At 64.1% G+C, this 17,510-nt stretch overlaps 2 protein-coding genes across 10 annotated transcripts; one reads left to right on the top strand and one right to left on the bottom strand.

Annotated features, from left to right (window-relative positions):
- Positions 1–610: 610 nt before the first annotated feature.
- Positions 611–7,545, bottom strand: LOC106631108 (uncharacterized). Its single transcript, XM_055700076.1, has 6 exons — positions 7,412–7,545; positions 6,603–6,991; positions 1,978–2,619; positions 1,620–1,679; positions 1,234–1,501; positions 611–847 (listed from the first exon to the last, which is right to left on the bottom strand). The coding sequence occupies exons 2-3, from the start codon at positions 6,988–6,990 to the stop codon at positions 2,168–2,170; spliced, it is 840 nt and encodes a 279-aa protein (XP_055556051.1). The 5' UTR covers position 6,991; positions 7,412–7,545; the 3' UTR covers positions 611–847; positions 1,234–1,501; positions 1,620–1,679; positions 1,978–2,167.
- Positions 7,546–9,249: 1,704 nt separating this feature from the next.
- CCHCR1 (coiled-coil alpha-helical rod protein 1) lies at positions 9,250–17,504 on the top strand. Of its 9 annotated transcripts, none has more exons than XM_055700070.1 (14): positions 9,250–9,303; positions 10,461–10,503; positions 10,633–10,693; positions 11,315–11,774; positions 12,078–12,155; positions 13,202–13,339; positions 14,748–14,858; positions 15,396–15,481; positions 15,858–15,970; positions 16,149–16,212; positions 16,490–16,638; positions 16,740–16,795; positions 16,981–17,023; positions 17,135–17,504. In XM_055700070.1, exons 2-14 carry the CDS (start codon positions 10,470–10,472, stop codon positions 17,383–17,385), a joined length of 1,644 nt encoding a protein of 547 aa, XP_055556045.1. In that variant the 5' UTR covers positions 9,250–9,303; positions 10,461–10,469; the 3' UTR covers positions 17,386–17,504. The 9 variants fall into 9 exon arrangements, with proteins under 9 accessions (XP_055556045.1, XP_055556046.1, XP_055556043.1 ...); XM_055700068.1 differs by having other exon boundaries at positions 9,264–9,412; positions 17,156–17,504; XM_055700067.1 differs by having other exon boundaries at positions 9,264–9,412.
- Positions 17,505–17,510: the final 6 nt, after the last annotated feature.

Raw genomic sequence — 17,510 nt, 5'->3', positions numbered from 1 at the left:
CTGATGTCCCCAACAGGGTCCCAGAGCCCCCTGTGTCCCCCGGTGTCCCCTCGATGTCCCCAACAGGGTCCCACAACCCCTGGTGTCCCCTAATGTCCCCCATCATCCCTGATGTCCCCCCACAATGTCCCCACAGAGCTCCAGCACGGCCACCCATGGTCCTCGGTGACCCCCGATGTCCCCAACAGGGTCCCAGTGTCCCCCAATGTCCCCACAGCCCCGATGTCCCCCGGTGTCCCCAGTGTCTCCGGAGGAGCCCCCGCAGGGCCACCTGCAACCTTCAACATCCCTCCCATGTCCCCAAGATGTCCCCAAGATGTCCCCAACGCTGGCCCTGCTGATGTCCCCGGAGTGTCCCCAATTCTGGCCTCAGAGATGTCCCCAGTGTGACAATGGCTTGTCCCCAGCGTGTCCCCAACATGGTCCCCATGATGTGTCCCCAGTGCTGTCCCCAACATGGCCCTCATGTGTCCTCACCATGTCCCCCATGGCTTGGGGACATCCAGCTGGGCACCCTTGGGGACATCCCCTCCCTCCCCCCCCATGTCCTCTGGACAGGGGTGTCCCCATGTCCCCACGTTGTCCCCAACCCCAATGACAGGTCAGGGGCTCGGCATGTTCCTCAGGTTTATTGTGGGGACAGGGGACAGTGTCACCAACCTGCCCCTGGTGTCCTGGGACCACGAAGGGGACATCCTCAATGTCCCCAGGTGAAGGGATGAGAAGGGACATCCTGGTGTCCCCAAGGTGAAGGGGACACTCTGGGTGTCCCCAGGTGGGAGAGGGACATCTGGGTGTCCTCAGATGGGACAGGGGACATCCTGGTGGCCCCAGAACAAGGAGGAACCTCCTGGTGGCCCCAGATGGGACAGGGGACGTCCTGATGTCCCCAGAACAAGGAGGAACCTCCTGGTGGCCCCAGATGGGACAGGGAACATCCTGGTGGCCCCAGATGGGACAGGGGATCTTCTGGTGGCCCCAGATGGGACAGGGGACGTCCTGGTGTCCCCAGAACAAGGAGGAACTTCCAGGTGGCCCCAGATGGGACAGGGAACATCCTGGTGGCCCCAGATGCGACAGGGGATCTTCTGGTGGCCCCAGATGGGACAGGGGACATCCTGGTGGCCCCAGATGGGACAGGGGATCTTCTGGTGGCCCCAGATGGGACAGGGGACATCCTGGTGGCCCCAGATGGGACAGGGGACACCAGAGAGTCCCTAGGATGAAGAAGACCTTTCTGGTGGCCCCAGATGGGACAGGGGATCTTCTGGTGGCCCCAGATGGGACAGGGGACATCCTGGTGGCCCCAGAACAAGGAGGAACCTCCTGGTGGCCCCAGATGGGACAGGGGATCTTCTGGTGGCCCCAGATGGGACAGGGGACGTCCTGGTGGCCCCAGAACAAGGAGGGACCTCCAGGTGTCCCCAGATGGGACAGGGGACATCCCGGTGGCCCCAGATGGGACAGGGAACATCCTGGTGGCCCCAGCACAAGGAGGAACCTCCTGGTGGCCCCAGATGGGACAGGGGACACCAGAGAGTCCCTAGGATGAAGAAGACCTTTCTGGTGGCCCCAGATGGGACAGGGGACGGCCTGGTGGCCCCAGAACAAGGAGGAACCTCCTGGTGGCCCCAGATGGGACAGGGGACATCCCGGTGTCCCCAGATGGGACAGGGGATCTCCTGGTGTCCCCAGATGGGACAGGGGACATCCCGGTGGCCCCAGATGGGACAGGGGACATCCTGGTGGCCCCAGATGGGACAGGGGACACCAGAGAGTCCCTAGGATGAAGAAGACCTTTCTGGTGGCCCCAGATGGGCCAGGGGATCTCCTGGTGTCCCCAGATGGGACAGGGGACATCCTGGTGGCCCCAGATGGGACAGGGGACACCAGAGAGTCCCTAGGATGAAGAAGACCTTTCTGGTGGCCCCAGATGGGCCAGGGGATCTTCTGGTGGCCCCAGATGGGACAGGGGACATCCTGGTGGCCCCAGAACAAGGAGGAACCTCCTGGTGTCCCCAGATGGGACAGGGGACGTCCTGGTGGCCCCAGATGGGACAGGGGACATCCCGGTGGCCCCAGATGGGACAGGGGACGTCCCGGTGGCCCCAGGATGGAGAAGGAACATTGGGATGTCCCCAGCAGGACCCTCGCGGTGTCCCTGTCCCTACTCGTCCCCTGGCAGAGCCTCCAGCACCCGGGCCAACCTCTGCGTCCCCTCCTTGTCCTCCATCGCTGTCCCCAAGGCCACCACGATGTCCCCCAGGGCGCGGGCGCTGGTAGGGAAACCTCGGGCCATCTCCAGGTCTTCGGTGACGGAGTCCACCAGGCTCTTCAGGTGAGCGGCCACCTCCTCCGACGTCCCCAAGGTGACGCGGGCCGCGGCGATGGCCTGGGTGGCCTGGCCGGTGGCAGCGGTGGCGGCGGCGGTGTCCCAGGCCAGGCGGCGGTAGCGGGTGGCCTGTTGGCGCTGGTGGCTGGCGGCGGTGGCCAGGTGACGCTGGGATGTCCCCGCGCCCCACAGGGCCACCTGGCAGACCAGGGTGACGGTGGCCAGGCAGGGGACCAGGTGACACTCCTGGGTCACCCCCAGCGCCTCCCGCACCACGTCCAGGGACACTGCGGGGACAGCGGGACGGTGGGGACGGCACCCGGGGGGCTCCTCCCCTCCCAGTGGCACCAGTCCCCTCCCAGTGGCACCAGTTCCCTCCCAGTCTCACCAGCTCCCTCCCAGTCTCACCAGTCCCCTCCCAGTGGCACCAGTCCCCTCCCAGTCTCACCAGCTCCCTCCCAGTCTCACCAGTCCCCTCCCAGTGTCACCAGTTCCCTCCCAGTGTCACCAGTCCCCTCCCAGTGTCCCCCAGTCCCTTCCCAGTGTCACCAGCTCCCTCCCAATGTCCTCAGCTCCCTCCCAGTGTCACCAATTCCCTCCCAGTGTCACCAGCTCCCTCCCAGTGGCACCAATCCCCTCCCAGTGTCACCAGCTCCCTCCCAGTGGCACCAATCCCCTCCCAGTGGCACCAGTCCCCTCCCAGTGTCCCCCAGTCCCTTCCCAGTGTCCCCAGTCCCCTCCCAGTGTCACCAGCTCCCTCCCAGTGTCACCAGTCCACTCCCAGTGTCCCCAGTTCCTTCCCAGTGTCCCCCTGGCCCTTCCCAGTGTCCCCTAGTCCCTTCCCAGTGTCCCCACCCCTTCCCAGTGTCCCCAGTCCCCTCCCAGTGTCACCAGTTCCTTCCCAGTGTCCCCCTGTCCCTTCCCAGTGTCCCCTAGTCCCTTCCCAGTGTCCCCACCCCTTCCCAGTGTCACCAGTCCCTTTCCAGTGTCCCCAGTCCCCTCCCAGTGTCACCAGTTCCTTCCCAGTGTCACCAGCTCCCTCCCAGTGTCACCAGTCCCTTCCCAGTGTCACCAGTCCCCTCCCAGTGTTCCCAGTCCCCTCCCAGTGTCCTCAGCTCCCTCCCAGTGTCCCCAGTCCCTTCCCAGTGTCCCCAGTTCCCTCCCAGTGTCCCCCATCCCTTCCCAGTGTCCCCTAGTCCCTTCCCAGTGTCCCCACCCCTTCCCAGTGTCCCCAGTCCCCTCCCAGTGTCCCCAGTCCCCTCCCAGTGTCACCAGTTCCTTCCCAGTGTCCCCAGTCCCCTCCCAGTGTCCCCAGTCCCTTCCCAGTGTCACCAGCTCCCTCCCAATGTCCTCAGCTCCCTCCCAGTGTCACCAATTCCCTCCCAGTGTCACCAGCTCCCTCCCAGTGTCACCAGTCCCCTCCCAGTGTCCCCCAGTCCCTTCCCAGTGTCCCCAGTCCCCTCCCAGTGTCACCAGCTCCCTCCCAGTGTCACCAGTCCCCTCCCAGTGTCCCCAGTTCCTTTCCAGTGTCCCCAGTCCCTTCCCAGTGTCACCAGTCCCCTCCCAGTGTCACCAGTTCCTTCCCAGTGTCACCAGCTCCCTCCCAGTGTCATCAGTCCCCTCCCAGTGTCCCCCAGTCCCTTCCCAGTGTCCCCAGTCCCCTCCCAGTGTCACCAGCTCCCTCCCAGTGTCACCAGTCCCCTCCCAGTGTCCCCAGTTCCTTCCCAGTGTCCCCCTGTCCCTTCCCAGTGTCCCCTAGTCCCTTCCCAGTGTCCCCACCCCTTCCCAGTGTCCCCAGTCCCTTTCCAGTGTCCCCAGTCCCCTCCCAGTGTCACCAGCTCCCTCCCAGTGTCACCAGTCCCCTCCCAGTGTCACCAGTCCCCTCCCAGTGTCCCCAGTTCCTTCCCAGTGTCACCAGCTCCCTCCCAGTGTCACCAGTCCCCTCCCAGTGTCCCCATCACTTTCTGGTGTCCCCAGTCCCCTCCCAGTGTCACCAGTTCCCTCCCAGTGTCCCCATCACTTTCTGGTGTCCCCAGTCCCCTCCCAGTGTCCCCAGTTCCCTCCCAGTGTCCCCATTCCTTTCTGGTGTCCCCAGTTCCCTCCCAGTGTCCCCATCACTTTCTGGTGTCCCCAGTTCCCTCCCAGTGTCCCCAGTTCCCTCCCAGTGTCCCCATCACTTTCTGGTGTCCCCAGTCCCCTCCCAGTGTCCCCAGTCCCCTCCTAGTATCCCCAGTCCCTTCCCAGTGTCCCCAGTTCCCTCCCGGTGTCCCCCAGTCCCTTTCCAGTGTCCCCATCCCCTTCCAGTGTCCCCCAGTCCCTTCCCAGTGTCCTCCAGTCCCCTCCCAGTGTCCCCCAGTCCCTTCCCAGTGTCCTCCTGTCCCCTTCCAGTGTCACCAGTCCCCTCCCAGTGTCCCCCTGGCCCTTTCTGGTGCCCCCAGTCCCCTTCCCAGTGTCCCCATCCCTTCCCAGTGTCCCCCAGTTCCTTCCCAGTGTTCCCAGTCCCCTCCCAGTGTCCACCTGCCCCTTTCTGGTGTCCCCAGTCCACTCCCAGTGTCCCCAGTCCCTTCCCAGTGTCCCCATCCCTTCCCAGTGTCCCCAGTCCCTTCCCAGTGTCCACTAGTCCCTTCCCAGCATCCCCAGTCCCCCTCCCAGTGTCCCCCAGTCCCTTCCCAGTGTCCCCAGTCCCTTCCCAGTGTCCCCCCGTCCCCTCCCAGTGTCCCCCTGGCCCTTTCTGGTGTCCCCAGTCCCCTCCCAGTGTCCCCCATCCCTTCCCAGTGTCTCCAGTCCTGTCCCAGTGTTCCCCTGCCCATACTGGTTGGGGCAGGTGAAGCTCTATACTGGTCTACACTGACCTGTATGGCATTCTACCGGTCTTTACTGGTCCCTACTGGTCTACAAGTGTTCCTACTGGTATATACTGGTGTGAACTGGTCTGTAGAGCTCCTTGCTGGCTGATAAGAGTTCCATACTGGTCCATCGTGGTTAGAGCAGGGGAAAGTTTCTACTGGTCTGTAGAGTTTCTTACTGGTTCTTACTGGTCTGTAAGGTTCTCTACTGGTATTACTGATCCAAACAGATCTGTAGGGCTTCCTACTGGTCTGTACTGGTTCCTACTGGGCTGCAGAGGTTTCTACTGGCATTACTGATCCAAATGGATCTGTAGGGCTCCCTACTGGTCTGAACTGGTCTGTTCTGGCCTATACTGGTCAAGGCAAGAGAAAGTCTCTACTGGACCATAGAGCTTCCTGCTGGTCCATACTGGTCTCTACTGCTCTACAGTGGTTCCTTGTGATCCCTGCTGGCCTAAACTGGTCCATACTGGTCAGGGCAGAGCAAAGTCTGTACCGGCCTGTAGAGCTTCCTGCTGGTCCATACTGGTCTGTAGCGTCCTCTACCAGCATTACTGGTCCAAGCAGATTTGTGCGGCTCCCTACTGGTCTGAACTGGTCTGTTTAGCTTATACTGGTGTAGGGCAAGAGAAAGTCTCTACTGGTCTGTAGGGCTCCCTACTGGTCTGAACTGGTCTGTTATAGCCTATACTGGTGTAGGGCAAGAGAAAGTCTCTACCGGTCTTTAGAGCTCCCTACTGGTCTGTAGGGCTCCCTACTGGTCTGAACTGGTTTGTTATAGCTTATACTGGTCAGGGCAAGAGAAAGTCTTTACTGGTCTATAGAGCTCCCTACTGGTCTGAACTGGTCTGTTATAGCCTATACTGGTGTAGGGCAAGAGAAAGTCTCTACTGGTCTGTAGAGCTCCCTACTGGTCTGTAGGGCTCCCTACTGGTCTGAACTGGTCTGTTATAGCCTATACTGGTGTAGGGCAAGAGAAAGTCTCTACTGGTCTGTAGAGCTCCCTACTGGTCTGTAGGGCTCCCTACTGGTCTGAACTGGTCTGTTATAGCCTATACTGGTGTAGGGCAAGAGAAAGTCTCTACTGGTCTGTAGAGCTCCCTACTGGTCTGTAGGGCTCCCTACTGGTCTGAACTGGTTTGTTATAGCCTATACTGGTGTAGGGCAAGAGAAAGTCTCTACTGGTCTGTAGAGCTCCCTACTGGTCTGTAGGGCTCCCTACTGGTCTGAACTGGTCTGTTATAGCTTATACTGGTCAGGGCAAGAGAAAGTCTTTACTGGTCTATAGAGCTCCCTACTGGTCTGTAGGGCTCCCTACTGGTCTGTAGGGCTCCCTACCAGCGTTACTGGTCCAAGTGGATTTGTAGGGCTCCCTACTGGTCTGAACTGGTCCGTTCTGGGTTATACTGGTCCGTACTCACGCAACGGGGCACAGACAAGCATCAGGACGAAGGCAACGCTCCGGGTCACCCACAGACCTCTGCGGCGCCGGCGGTTCTGGCTCAGCTCCCGTTCCAGCTCGGAAGCGTTGGCATCGGCGGCCGCCCCCAGTGCCCGGTAAAGCCCTTCAACATTCAGCCCTGGTGGCATCTCTGTCACCGCCGCCACCTCCAGCGCCGCCACCAGCGCCGCGTTCAGCCTCGCCAGCGCCGTTTCCACCTCCGCCAGCACCATCTTCACCTCCTCCAGCACCGCCGGCACCGTCTCCGGTGTCCCCAACGCCTCCGCCAGCCTCGTCAGCGCCTGTAGCGCTCGCCCCGAGGCCTCGGTGGCTGAGGCCACCGCCACGGACAGCGGTGGAGAGGACATCCTGCGGGTGACCGAGGTGGCCGGGTGGGGGTCACGGGCACCCAGGGATGGGACACCCTCCCCAAACCCATAGGAAGGATGCAGGCACCCGGGGGGGGGGGGGGGGGGGAGGGGCCCTCTGCGGGGACCCAGGTGTCCTTAGGGGGGGACGCCCCCCCAAAAAAGGGGGACACAGGCATCCGGACAGGGCCACTGTCACCACTAGGAGGGACACAGGCATCCGGGTGTGGCCGCCATTGTGTCCCCAAGGGGCCCAAAGTCCCCACGCAGGAAACCCTCCACTTCCCCTTCCACAGCCACGCAGGCTCCCCCACCCCCACCCCCACCCCCATACCCCCCCTGGGGTTCCCCCCACAAGGAGGACCCAGGTACCGGGGTGCAGGACACCCCCACCCCCCCCACCCCCCTTTACAGCACCTACCTCCCTGTGCCCTTTGGGGACGTTGGCACCGACGTCACCGCCACTCCCACACCCACAAGGGACCCAGACGGCCCAGGGCGATGGGAGGGACCTGGGCACCTGCTCCGGCCACCCCCCGGACCCCTGCCGACCTCCCAGAGCCCAGATTTACCCCCTCGGGGCCCAGATTTACCCCCTCAGGGGCCAGATTTACCCCCTCAGGGGCCAGATTTACTCCCTTGGAGCCCAGATTTACCCCCTTGGAGCCCAGATTTACCCCCTTGGAGCCCAGATTTACTCCCTTGGAGCCCAGATTTACCCCCTTGGAGGCCAGATTTACCCCCTCAGGGCCCAGATTTACCCCCTCAGGGCCCAGATTTACTCCCTTGGAGCCCAGATTTACCCCCTTGGAGGCCAGATTTACCCCCTCAGGGCCCAGATTTACCCCCTCGGAGGCCAGATTTACCCCTTGGAGGCCAGATTTACCCCCTCAGGGCCCAGATTTACCCCCTCGGAGGCCAGATTTACCCCCTCGGAGGCCAGATTTACCCCCTCAGGGCCCAGATTTACTCCCTCAGGGCCCAGATTTACCCCCTCGGAGGCCAGATTTACCCCCTCGGAGGCCAGATTTACCCCCTCAGGGCCCAGATTTACTCCCTTGGAGCCCAGATTTACCCCCTTGGAGGCCAGATTTACCCCCTCAGGGCCCAGATTTACCCCCTCGGAGGCCAGATTTACCCCTTGGAGGCCAGATTTACCCCCTCAGGGCCCAGATTTACCCCCTCGGAGGCCAGATTTACCCCCTCGGAGGCCAGATTTACCCCCTCAGGGCCCAGATTTACTCCCTCAGGGCCCAGATTTACCCCCTCGGAGGCCAGATTTACCCCCTCGGAGGCCAGATTTACCCCTCAGGGCCCAGATTTACCCCCTCAGGGCCCAGATTTACCCCCTTGGAGGCCAGATTTACCCCCTCAGGGGCCAGATTTACCCCCTGGGAGCCCAGATTTACCCCTCAGGGCCCAGATTTACCCCCTCGGGGGCCAGATTTACCCCCTCGGGGGCCAGATTTACCCCATTTATCCCCTCAAGGCCCAGATTTACACCTTTTATTCACTCAGGGCCCAGATTTACACCTTTTATTCACTCAGGGCCCAGATTTACCCCCTTGGAGCCCAGATTTAACCCCCAAGGCTTCTTTTACCCCTTGCAGGGCGCAGATTTGCCCCCTCAGGGACCAGATTTACATTTTTGGAGCCTGGATTTACCCCTCAGGGCTCCTTTCTCCCGCTGCAGGGCCCAGATTTGCCCCCTCAGGGCCCAGATTTACTTTCCAGGGCCCAGATTTACCCCCTTGCAGACTAGATTTACCCCTCAAGGCCCATGTTTACCCCTCAGGGCTCCTTTTATGCCCTCAGGGCCCAGGTTTGCCCCCTCAGGGCTCCCATTTACCCCCTCACGACCCCACTTACCGCCCCAGGGCCCAGATTTACCCTCCAGGGCGCAGATTTACCTCCTCAGGCCCCGATCCACCCCTCCACGACCCTTATTTACCCCCCCCAGGCCCAGATTTGCCCCCTCAGGGCGCCCATTTACCCCCCAGGGCACAGCTTCACCCCAGGCCCCACCCCTCGCGTTCTGATTGGCGGAGCCTGCACGAAGGGGTGGGACAACCCTCCGCGCTCTCGGCCCCGCCCCCCACGCCCTGGCGCAGCTTTCCATTGGCCAGCGGAGAGGGAGGATCTCCTCGGTGCTGCCTCTGATTGGCTGCTGCTTTCCCTCCGGTGGGTGAGGGGGCGGGTTTTTCGCCGGGCTGCGTGCGTTGATTGGCTGCGCAAGCAGAGCGGGAGAGCGGCCGTGGCGGCGCGTTCCCGGCATGCACCGCGCGGCTGTGAGGGGAGACGGGGCCTGTGGGGGTACTGGGAGCAGCTGGGAGTTACTGGGAGCTCTTGAGACCATGGGGAGGGGGAAATGGGGAGCCACTGGCAGCAGGACGCTGGGAGTCACTGGGAATATGAGGGAAAGGTTAATGGGAGTCACAGGGCATACTGGGATTGTGAGGGGGGACTGGGGAGCCACTGGGAGCTACTGGGAATTACTGGGAGTGTGGTTTGGGGAAGTGGGAGCCACTGGGAATATGTTGGGGCGGTTACTGGGAGTCACTAGTGTACTGGGATTATGAGGTGGTAGAATGGGGAGCCACTGGGGGGTACTGGGAGTTACTGGGAGCCACTGGGAATGTGTGTGTGGGAACTGGGAGTCACTGGGAACACGAGGGAGCAGTTACTGGGAGTTGCTGGGCTACTGGGAGCTCCTGGGACCACGGTGGGGGAAATGGGGACCCACTGGGAGATACTGGGAACCACTGGGAGTGTGTGTGTGGGAACTGGGAGTCACTGGGAATATGAGGGAGCAGTTACTGGGGGTCACTGGGCTACTGGGAGCTCCTGGGACCATGTTGGGGGAAATGGGGACCCACTGGGGGATACTGGGAGTCACTGGGAATATGAGGGAGCAGTTACTGGGAGTCGCTGGGCTACTGGGAGCTCCTGGACCACGATGGGGGAAAATGGGGGACCCAGTGGGGGATACTGGGAGGCACTGGGAGTGTGTCTGGCGGTACTGGGAGTCACTGGGAATATGAGGGAGCAGTTACTGGGAGTCGCTGGGCTGCTGGAAGCCACTGGGATCATGGTGGGGGAAATGGCAGATACTGGGGCCCAGTGGGAGGGGGGGGTACTGGGAGTCACTGGGGCTGGGGGGGAGTAAACTGGGAGCCACTAAGGGTTAGTAGGAGTGTTGCAGGGGATGCAACTGGGAGTCACTGGTTCCACAGCAGGTTGAACTGGGAGTTACTGGGGGGTTACTGGAACCAGGTTGGAGCTGGGAGTCATTGAGGCTATGGGCCGGGGTGGTGGTGTACTGGGAATGTGAGTAGCGGTGAGCAGGCCCTTACTGGGAGTTACTGGGAGGTCCTGGAACTGGGGATAGGGGCATACTGGGAGTTACTGGGGCTGTAGGGGGGGGTTACTGGGAAGTACTGGAGCTGACTGGGAGTTGTCCCCCTCTCAAGGTGCCACCAATGGCCGAGAGTCACCGGGAGCCGCCGGGCACTGGTGAGCCCCCCCCAGTCCCCCCTCAACCCCGCCCCCACAGCCCGCCCCGCCCCCTTCCCCCAGCCCCGCCCCCTGCCCCCCAGCCCCGCCCCCACCCCCCTGACACCTGGGTCCCCCCTGTCCCCCCAGGTCTGTGGGGCCTCGTCCCCCCGTCGCACTTCGTGCTTCGTCCCCCCAGCCCCAGCATCAGGTAAGGGTCCCCAGTGCTCCCAGTAACCTCCCAGTTACCCCTCCCAATGCTCCTTGTAATATTCCCAGTAACCCCCCAGTACTCCCAGTTACCTCCCCCAGTGCTGCTTGTAACCCTGCCAGTAACCCCTCTCCACATACTCACTAATTGCTCTTAATTGTGCTTTCACGTTCCCAGTAGCTGCCCAGTAACCCCCTGAGTGTTCCTGGTAACCCTCCCAGTAACACCCAGTGCTCCCTGTAATCTCTCAGTTTCCCCCTCCAGTATTCGCAGTAACCCCCCCAGTGCTCCCAGTAATGTCCCAGTACCCCTCAGTGCTGCCAGTAGTCACCCTAGTAACCTCGCAGTGTTGCCAGTAATCCCCCAGTAACTCTCCCAGCGCTCCCAGTAACCCCCCAGTGTTCCCAATAATCCCCCACTAGCGCTCCCAGTAACCCCCCAGTGTTCCCAATAATCCCCCACTAGCGCTCCCAGTAACCCCCCAGTGTTCCCAATAATCCCCCACTAGCGCTCCCAGAAACCCCCCAGTGTTCCCAGTAATCCACCACTAGCACTCCCAGTCTCCCTTCCCAGTGCTCCCAGTAACCCCCAGAGCCTGGACACCTAGGTCCCCTTTGGCAGGTCCCTGGAGGTGGAGCTTGCGGCCGAGAGGGGGCGTGGCCAAGCCCTGGAGGCAGAGCTTGAGGCTGAAAGGAGGCGGAGCCAAACCCTGGAGGCGGAGCTTGAGGCTGAAAGGAGGCGGAGCCAAACCCTGGAGGTGGAGCTTGAGGCTGAAAGGAGGCGGAGCCAAACCCTGGAGGCGGAGCTTGAGGCTGATAGAGGGCGTGGCCAAACCCTGGAGGCAGAGCTTGAGGTTGAGCGGGGGCGTGGCCAAGCCCTAGAGGCGGAGCTTGAGGTTGAGAGGAGGCATGGTCATGACCTGGAGGCGGAGCTTGATGCTGAAAGAGGGCATGGCCAAACCCTGGAGGTGGAGCTTGAGGCTGAAAGGAGGCGTGTCCAGGCTCTGGAGGCAGAGCTTGCTGCTGAGAGGGGGCGTGGCCAGCCCCGGGGGGCGGAGCCTGATGGGCAGTCCCTGGAGGAGGTGAGCTCAGATGCCTGGGTCCCCTGGGGACCATGACCTGTCCCCTTGGGGACATGGTGGTGGCGTCCCCAGGGTGGGAGAGGTGTGGGGACCCTGCGCCCTGTCCCCGTGGGGTGTCCCGGGTGTCTCCTGTCCTCGCGGGGTGTCCCCAGGATGTTCCCACATCTCTGGTGTCCCTATGGTGTCCCCCTCTCCCCAAATTGTCACCCTGTCCTCCTGCTGTCCCCACGATGTCCCCACAGCCCCTGTCCCCACTGTCCCCATGGTGTCCCCATGCTGTCCCCGTTCCCCGACCTGTGCCAGGCCCAGGTGCTGCTCCAGGCCCGGCTCAGCGCCCTTGGCCACATCCTGACCCTGCAGGAGCATGAGCTGGGCCGCGAGGTGAGGCTGGGGGGGCCGCAGGGTGCCCCTCGGGGGGAGGGGGGGGGGGCTTTTGGGGGGCAGGGGAGGTATAGGGTGCTCCTGGGGGGAACTTTAGGGTGCTAGGGGGGCATGGGGTACCTCTGGGGGGCCCTTTTGGGGTGCTGGGGGAGCCCTAGGGTGCTGTGACATGCCCCTGGGGGGGTTCTGGGGGACAGCGGGGCTACCCAGGGATGTGGCCGGGGCGGGCGGTGGGCCTGGTGTGCTCTGGTGCTGGGTGCTGAGGAGGTCTGGGTGCTCAGGGAGGGGGGGTCTACAGGGCCCTGGGGTGCTATAGGGTGCCCCTAGAAGGGATTTTGGGGGGCCGGGGTGCTCTGAGGGGGGTCTAGAGGGCCCTAGGGTGCCCCTGGAAGGGATTTTGGGGGCATGGGGTGCTCTGAGGGGGGTCTAGAGGGCGGGCCCTAGGGTGCCCCTGGAAGGGATTTTGGGGGCATGGGGTGCTCTGAGAGGGGTTTAGAGGGCTCTAGGGTGCTATAGAGTGTCCCTGGAAGGGATTTTGGGGGGCTGGTGTGTCCTGAGGGGGGTCTAGAGGGCCCTGGGGTGCTATAGGGTGCCCCTGGAAGGGATTTTGGGGGGCTGGTGCCCCCTGAGGGGGGTCTAGAGGGCCCTGGGGTGCTATAGGGTGCCTCTGGAAGGGATTTTGGGGGGCCGGGGTGCTCTGAGGGGGGTCTAGAGGGCGGGCCCTAGGGTGCCCCTGGAAGGGATTTTGGGGGCACGGGGTGCTCTGAGAGGGGTTTAGAGGGCTCTAGGGTGCTATAGAGTGTCCCTGGAAGGGATTTTGGGGGGCTGGTGTGCTCTGAGGGGCTTTGCCCCCCCCTGGGGTGCCATAGGGTACCAAAGGGAGGGGGCTTTGGGGAGCCCTGAGGTGCAACAGTGGGGCGGGGGGGAGGGGCTTGGGTGGCTTTGGGATGTCTCTGGGTGCTTGGTGTTGGGTGGGGGGTGTCAGGATGTCTTGGGGCAGGTCTGGGTGCCCCGGAGCACCCACGCCTCCCCCTCTCACCCCACAGCTGCCCCCCGCCGGGGTGCCCCTGGCAGTGGCCCCCTCTCGGCTGCAGGGACTTCTGGGGCGCTGGCGGGAGAAAGTCTTCAGCCTCCTGGTGCAGCTGCGGGTGCAGGAAGAGGTGCAGAGGGTGCTGAGGGCGCAGGTGGGTGCCCAGGTGGCTGCGTCCCTCCCGGGGGGGCTGCTTAGGTCCCGTGTTAGGGGGGTTGGGGGCGTCCAGTGTCTGGGTTCCCCCTGGAAGGGGCCTGGGTACCATACTGGGGGATCAGGGGGGCACCCAGGTGCCTGGGTCTTTCCCGAGGGGTGCAGGGGTCCCGTGTGAGGGGGTTGGGGGGCAACCAGGTGCCTGGGTCCCTCCTGAGGGGTGCAGGGGTCCCTCCTGAGGGGTGTCTGGGTCCCCTGGGGGGTCTGGGGGGCACCCAGGTGCCTGAGTCCCTCCCAAGGGGTGCAGGGGTCCCTCCTGAGGGGTGTCTGGGTCCCTTGGGGGGTCTGGGGGGCACCCAGATGCCAGGGTCCCTCCTGAGGGGTGCAGGGGTCCCTCCTGAGGGGTGCCTGGGTCCCCTGGGGGGTCTGGGGGGCACCCAGGTGCCTGGGTCCCTCCCAAGGGGTGCAGGGGTCCCTCCTGAGGGGTGTCTGGGTCCCTTGGGGGGTCTGGGGGGCACCCAGATGCCAGGGTCCCTCCTGAGGGGTGCAGGGTCTCTCCCGAGGGGTGTCTGGGTCCCATGGGGGGTCTGGGAGCACCCAGGTGCCAGGGTCCCTCCTGAGGGGTGTCTGGGTCCCTCCCGAGGGGTGTCTGGGTCCCATGGGGGGTCTGGAGGGCACCCAGGTGCCTGGGTCCCTCCCGAGGCATGCAGGGGTCCCTCCTGGTGGGTGTCTGGGTCCCTTGGGGGGTCTGGGAGCACCCAGGTGCCAGGGTCCCTCCTGAGGGGTGCAGGGGTCCCTCCCGAGGGGTGTCTGGGTCCCATGGGGGGTCTGGGGGGCACCCAGGTGCCTGGGTCCCTCCCGAGGCATGCAGGGGTCCCTCCTGGTGGGTGTCTGGGTCCCTTGGGGGGTCTGGGAGCACCCAGGTGCCTGGGTCCCTCCTGAGGGGTGTCTGGGTCCCATGTTAGGGGGTTGGGGGGGCACCCAGATGCCAGGGTCCCTCCTGGTGGGTGCCTGGGTCCCCTGGGGGGTCTGGGGGGCACCCAGGTGCCTGGGTCCCTCCCGAGGCATGCAGGGGTCCCTCCTGGTGGGTGTCTGGGTCCCATGTGAGGGGGTTAGGGAGCACCCAGATGCCAGGGTCCCTCCTGGTGGGTGCCTGGGTCCCCTGGGGGGTCTGGGGGGCACCCAGGTGCCTGGGTCCCTCCTGAGGGGTGCAGGGGTCCCATGTGAGGGGGTTGGGGGGCACCCAGGTGCCTGGGTCCCTCCCGAGGGGTGCAGGTGTCCCATCTAGGAGGTTGGGGGGCACCTCGGTGTCTCCAGGGGTCACCTGTTTCCCTTTGGGGGGGGGGGGGGGGTGTCTTCTGAATGCCTGGGTCCCTGCTGGGACAATCCTGGACGCCTGCATGCCTCAGGTGGGGACACTGGGGACAGCGGTGGCAGCGGGGACGCGGCGGGTGACACGGCTGGAGCTGAGCTTACGTGAGAGGGCGGCCACCGCCGAGCTGCAGCGTCGGGACGTCGAGGTCAGCAGGGACACAAGGGACATGGGGGGGACCTTCTGGGGACACGGGCGGACACGGGGGGTGTATGGGGAGCTGCTGGAGATGTGAGGGGGCATGCTGGGGACACACTGGGGAAATGGGGACCGGCTGGGGACATGAAGGGACCTGCTGGGGACACGTGTGTGGTAAAGGGGGACCTGGTGGGGACCTGCTGAGGGGACAAATTGGGCAAGGGGGGGGCGGGGCACATCATATAGAGGCGTGCTGGGGACACAGAAGGCTGTTGGGGACATATATTGGATGTGGGGGGACACATTGAGGACCTGTGTGGGACGTGCTGGGGACATGGGGACCTACTGGGGACATGCCTGGGAAGTGGGAGGACATGCTGGAGGCACCAAGGGCCACACTGGGGCCACACTGGGGCCACACTGGGGCCACGGGTGACCGCTGGGTGGTATCCCAGTACCTGGCCAGGGAGGTGACCCAGAGTGGGGACATGGTGGGGACACGGGAGGGCTTGGGGGCAGGTTAGGGACGCAGTGGCACTTGTCCCAGCGCCTGGCACAGGAGGTGGTGCAACAGCGGGGACGGGCAGAGGCGGCTGAGGAGGCACTGAGGGGACTGGCCCAGGCAGCTGCCAGGTACTGGGAGGAACTGGAGGGGACTGGGGGCCAACTGGGTGGGCCTGGAGGGGGCACCAAGAGGGACTGGGGTGGGGAATTGGGCACTGAGAGGGACGGGGGGAACAGGGAAGAAACTGGGAAGGCACTGGGAGGGGTTGGGATAGGGGCTGAAGAAGTACTGGGAGGCACTGGGAAGGAACTGGGGGGCATCTGAGGGATACTGGGAAGGAACTGGGGTCATCTAGGGGATACTGGAAAGGCACTGAGGGGCATCTGGGGGTTACTGGGAGGAACAGAGGGGCATCAGGGGGATAGTGGGATGGGGACACTGGGAGGTCACCAGTGCCCCGTATGTCACGGCTGGTCCTGTCCCCCTGTCCCCCCTGTCCCCCAGGCTGGCCAGAGTGGTGACAGCACGTGAGGCTGAGGTGACAGCTGCCACCGGGACCATGGTCACCCTCAGCGCCCGCCTGCGCCGGGTGGGACAGCGGCTCCGCGTCCTCCAGGGTATGGGGACACAGGGTGGGGGACATGGGGACACAGGGTGGGGGACATGGGGACACAGGAGGGATGTGGACACAGGGATGGGGATGGTGACAGGACGGGCGTGAGGACAGAGTGGCCCTGGACTCCCCCCTGTCCCCAGGGCTGGTGAACCCAGTGTCACCCTGTCCCCTGTCCCCAGGACTGATGTCCCCAGCGGTGGCCTTGGACCAGGCACGGTGGCGGCAGGACCCAGCTGGGGACTGGTGAGTGGTGGGGGAGGGGTCCGCGTGCCCGAGTCCACGTTGGGGGGTGCTGGGGGCCACCAGGAGACCCTGCGGGTGGGGAGGGGACCCCATGGGTGACATCAGGACCCCCAGGGTGGCTTGGGGACATTGGGCCCCTGGGAGTAACTTTGGGACCCCAGGGGTGGCAGGGGACCCGCTCTTGGGAGACCCCGGGGTGACATGGTGGCACTGTCCCCACCCCGCTGGCCCTGACCCACGCGTGGGGCTGGGGGTGACACAGTGACACTGTCCCCAGCCTGGTGGCCAAGGTGACAGGCAGCACCCATCTTCTTGCGGGGACGGTGGCCAGGGTCCGGCGCAGTGGCGAGCGGGGACACGCTGGGGACACGCTGGGGACACCTTTGGTAGGGAGGACGTCGCTGGTGGGACACAAGGGGACACCAGGTAGGTGGCAGGGGACACGCTGGGGACCCAAGTGCCACACTGTGCCTGTGGGTGACCAGTGGCCACCATGTCCCCATTGTGGCTTGTCCCTGTCCCTGCAGCGGTGGCCTTGGGGGTGGCTGAGAAGGTGACACACAGCGGGGTGACAAAGGACAAGGTGAGGTGGGTTGGGGACCAGGGTGGGCACGTGGGGGGACACAGGGGACACGGGGCGTCTGGAGACGGGTGGCAAGGGGGCTGGGGGGGGGGGGGGGGGGGTGACAAGGGGAAACACCAGTCTGGGAGGGGACTCAGGGTCAGGGGTGGCTGGTGTCCCTGTGTCACCCTTCGTGTCACCCCCAGGCCACCCCCTGCAAGGACAGGATGGGGCACCCCCCTGGCAGAGGTAGGTCTGGCCCATGTGACACCTGCAGGTGTTTCTGTGTCCCCCCAGCCCGTGTCCCCGTGTCCCCCCCAGTGACCTCTGTGCCCCCACCATGTCCCTCCATGTCCCCAGTGTCCCCCCATGTCTCCCCAGCGGCACTGGGCTCCCTGGTGATGCAGCTGCAGGCCCTGGGCGCCGCCATCCTCGGGGACGATGGGGACAACGATGACATCGCCGACCCCCCTCCAAACCCGGGCACGCCGGTGAGTCACCCCCACCACCCCAGCCAGGGGGGAGGAGACCAGTTTGGCCCAGTTTGGCATTGGGGGGACCCAAATGTCCCTTCCCAGGTGTCACTCAGCTCCTGCTCAGGTTGTGGCTAAGGTGACAGGGGGGAGGGGACATGGCAGGGGACACGAGTTGGAAGAGCGAAAGGAGGAAGAGGAGAAGAAGGGAGCGATGTGTAAAGCAATTAGATATGCAAAATAGATTGCTCAAGTGAAAACTT

Source organism: Falco cherrug, assembly GCF_023634085.1.
Source record: "Falco cherrug isolate bFalChe1 chromosome 21 unlocalized genomic scaffold, bFalChe1.pri SUPER_21_unloc_1, whole genome shotgun sequence".
NCBI lineage: Eukaryota > Metazoa > Chordata > Aves > Falconiformes > Falconidae > Falco > Falco cherrug.
The sequence above is the reverse complement of the archived record's forward strand: the minus strand, read 5'-3'. Positions and strand labels throughout refer to the sequence as shown.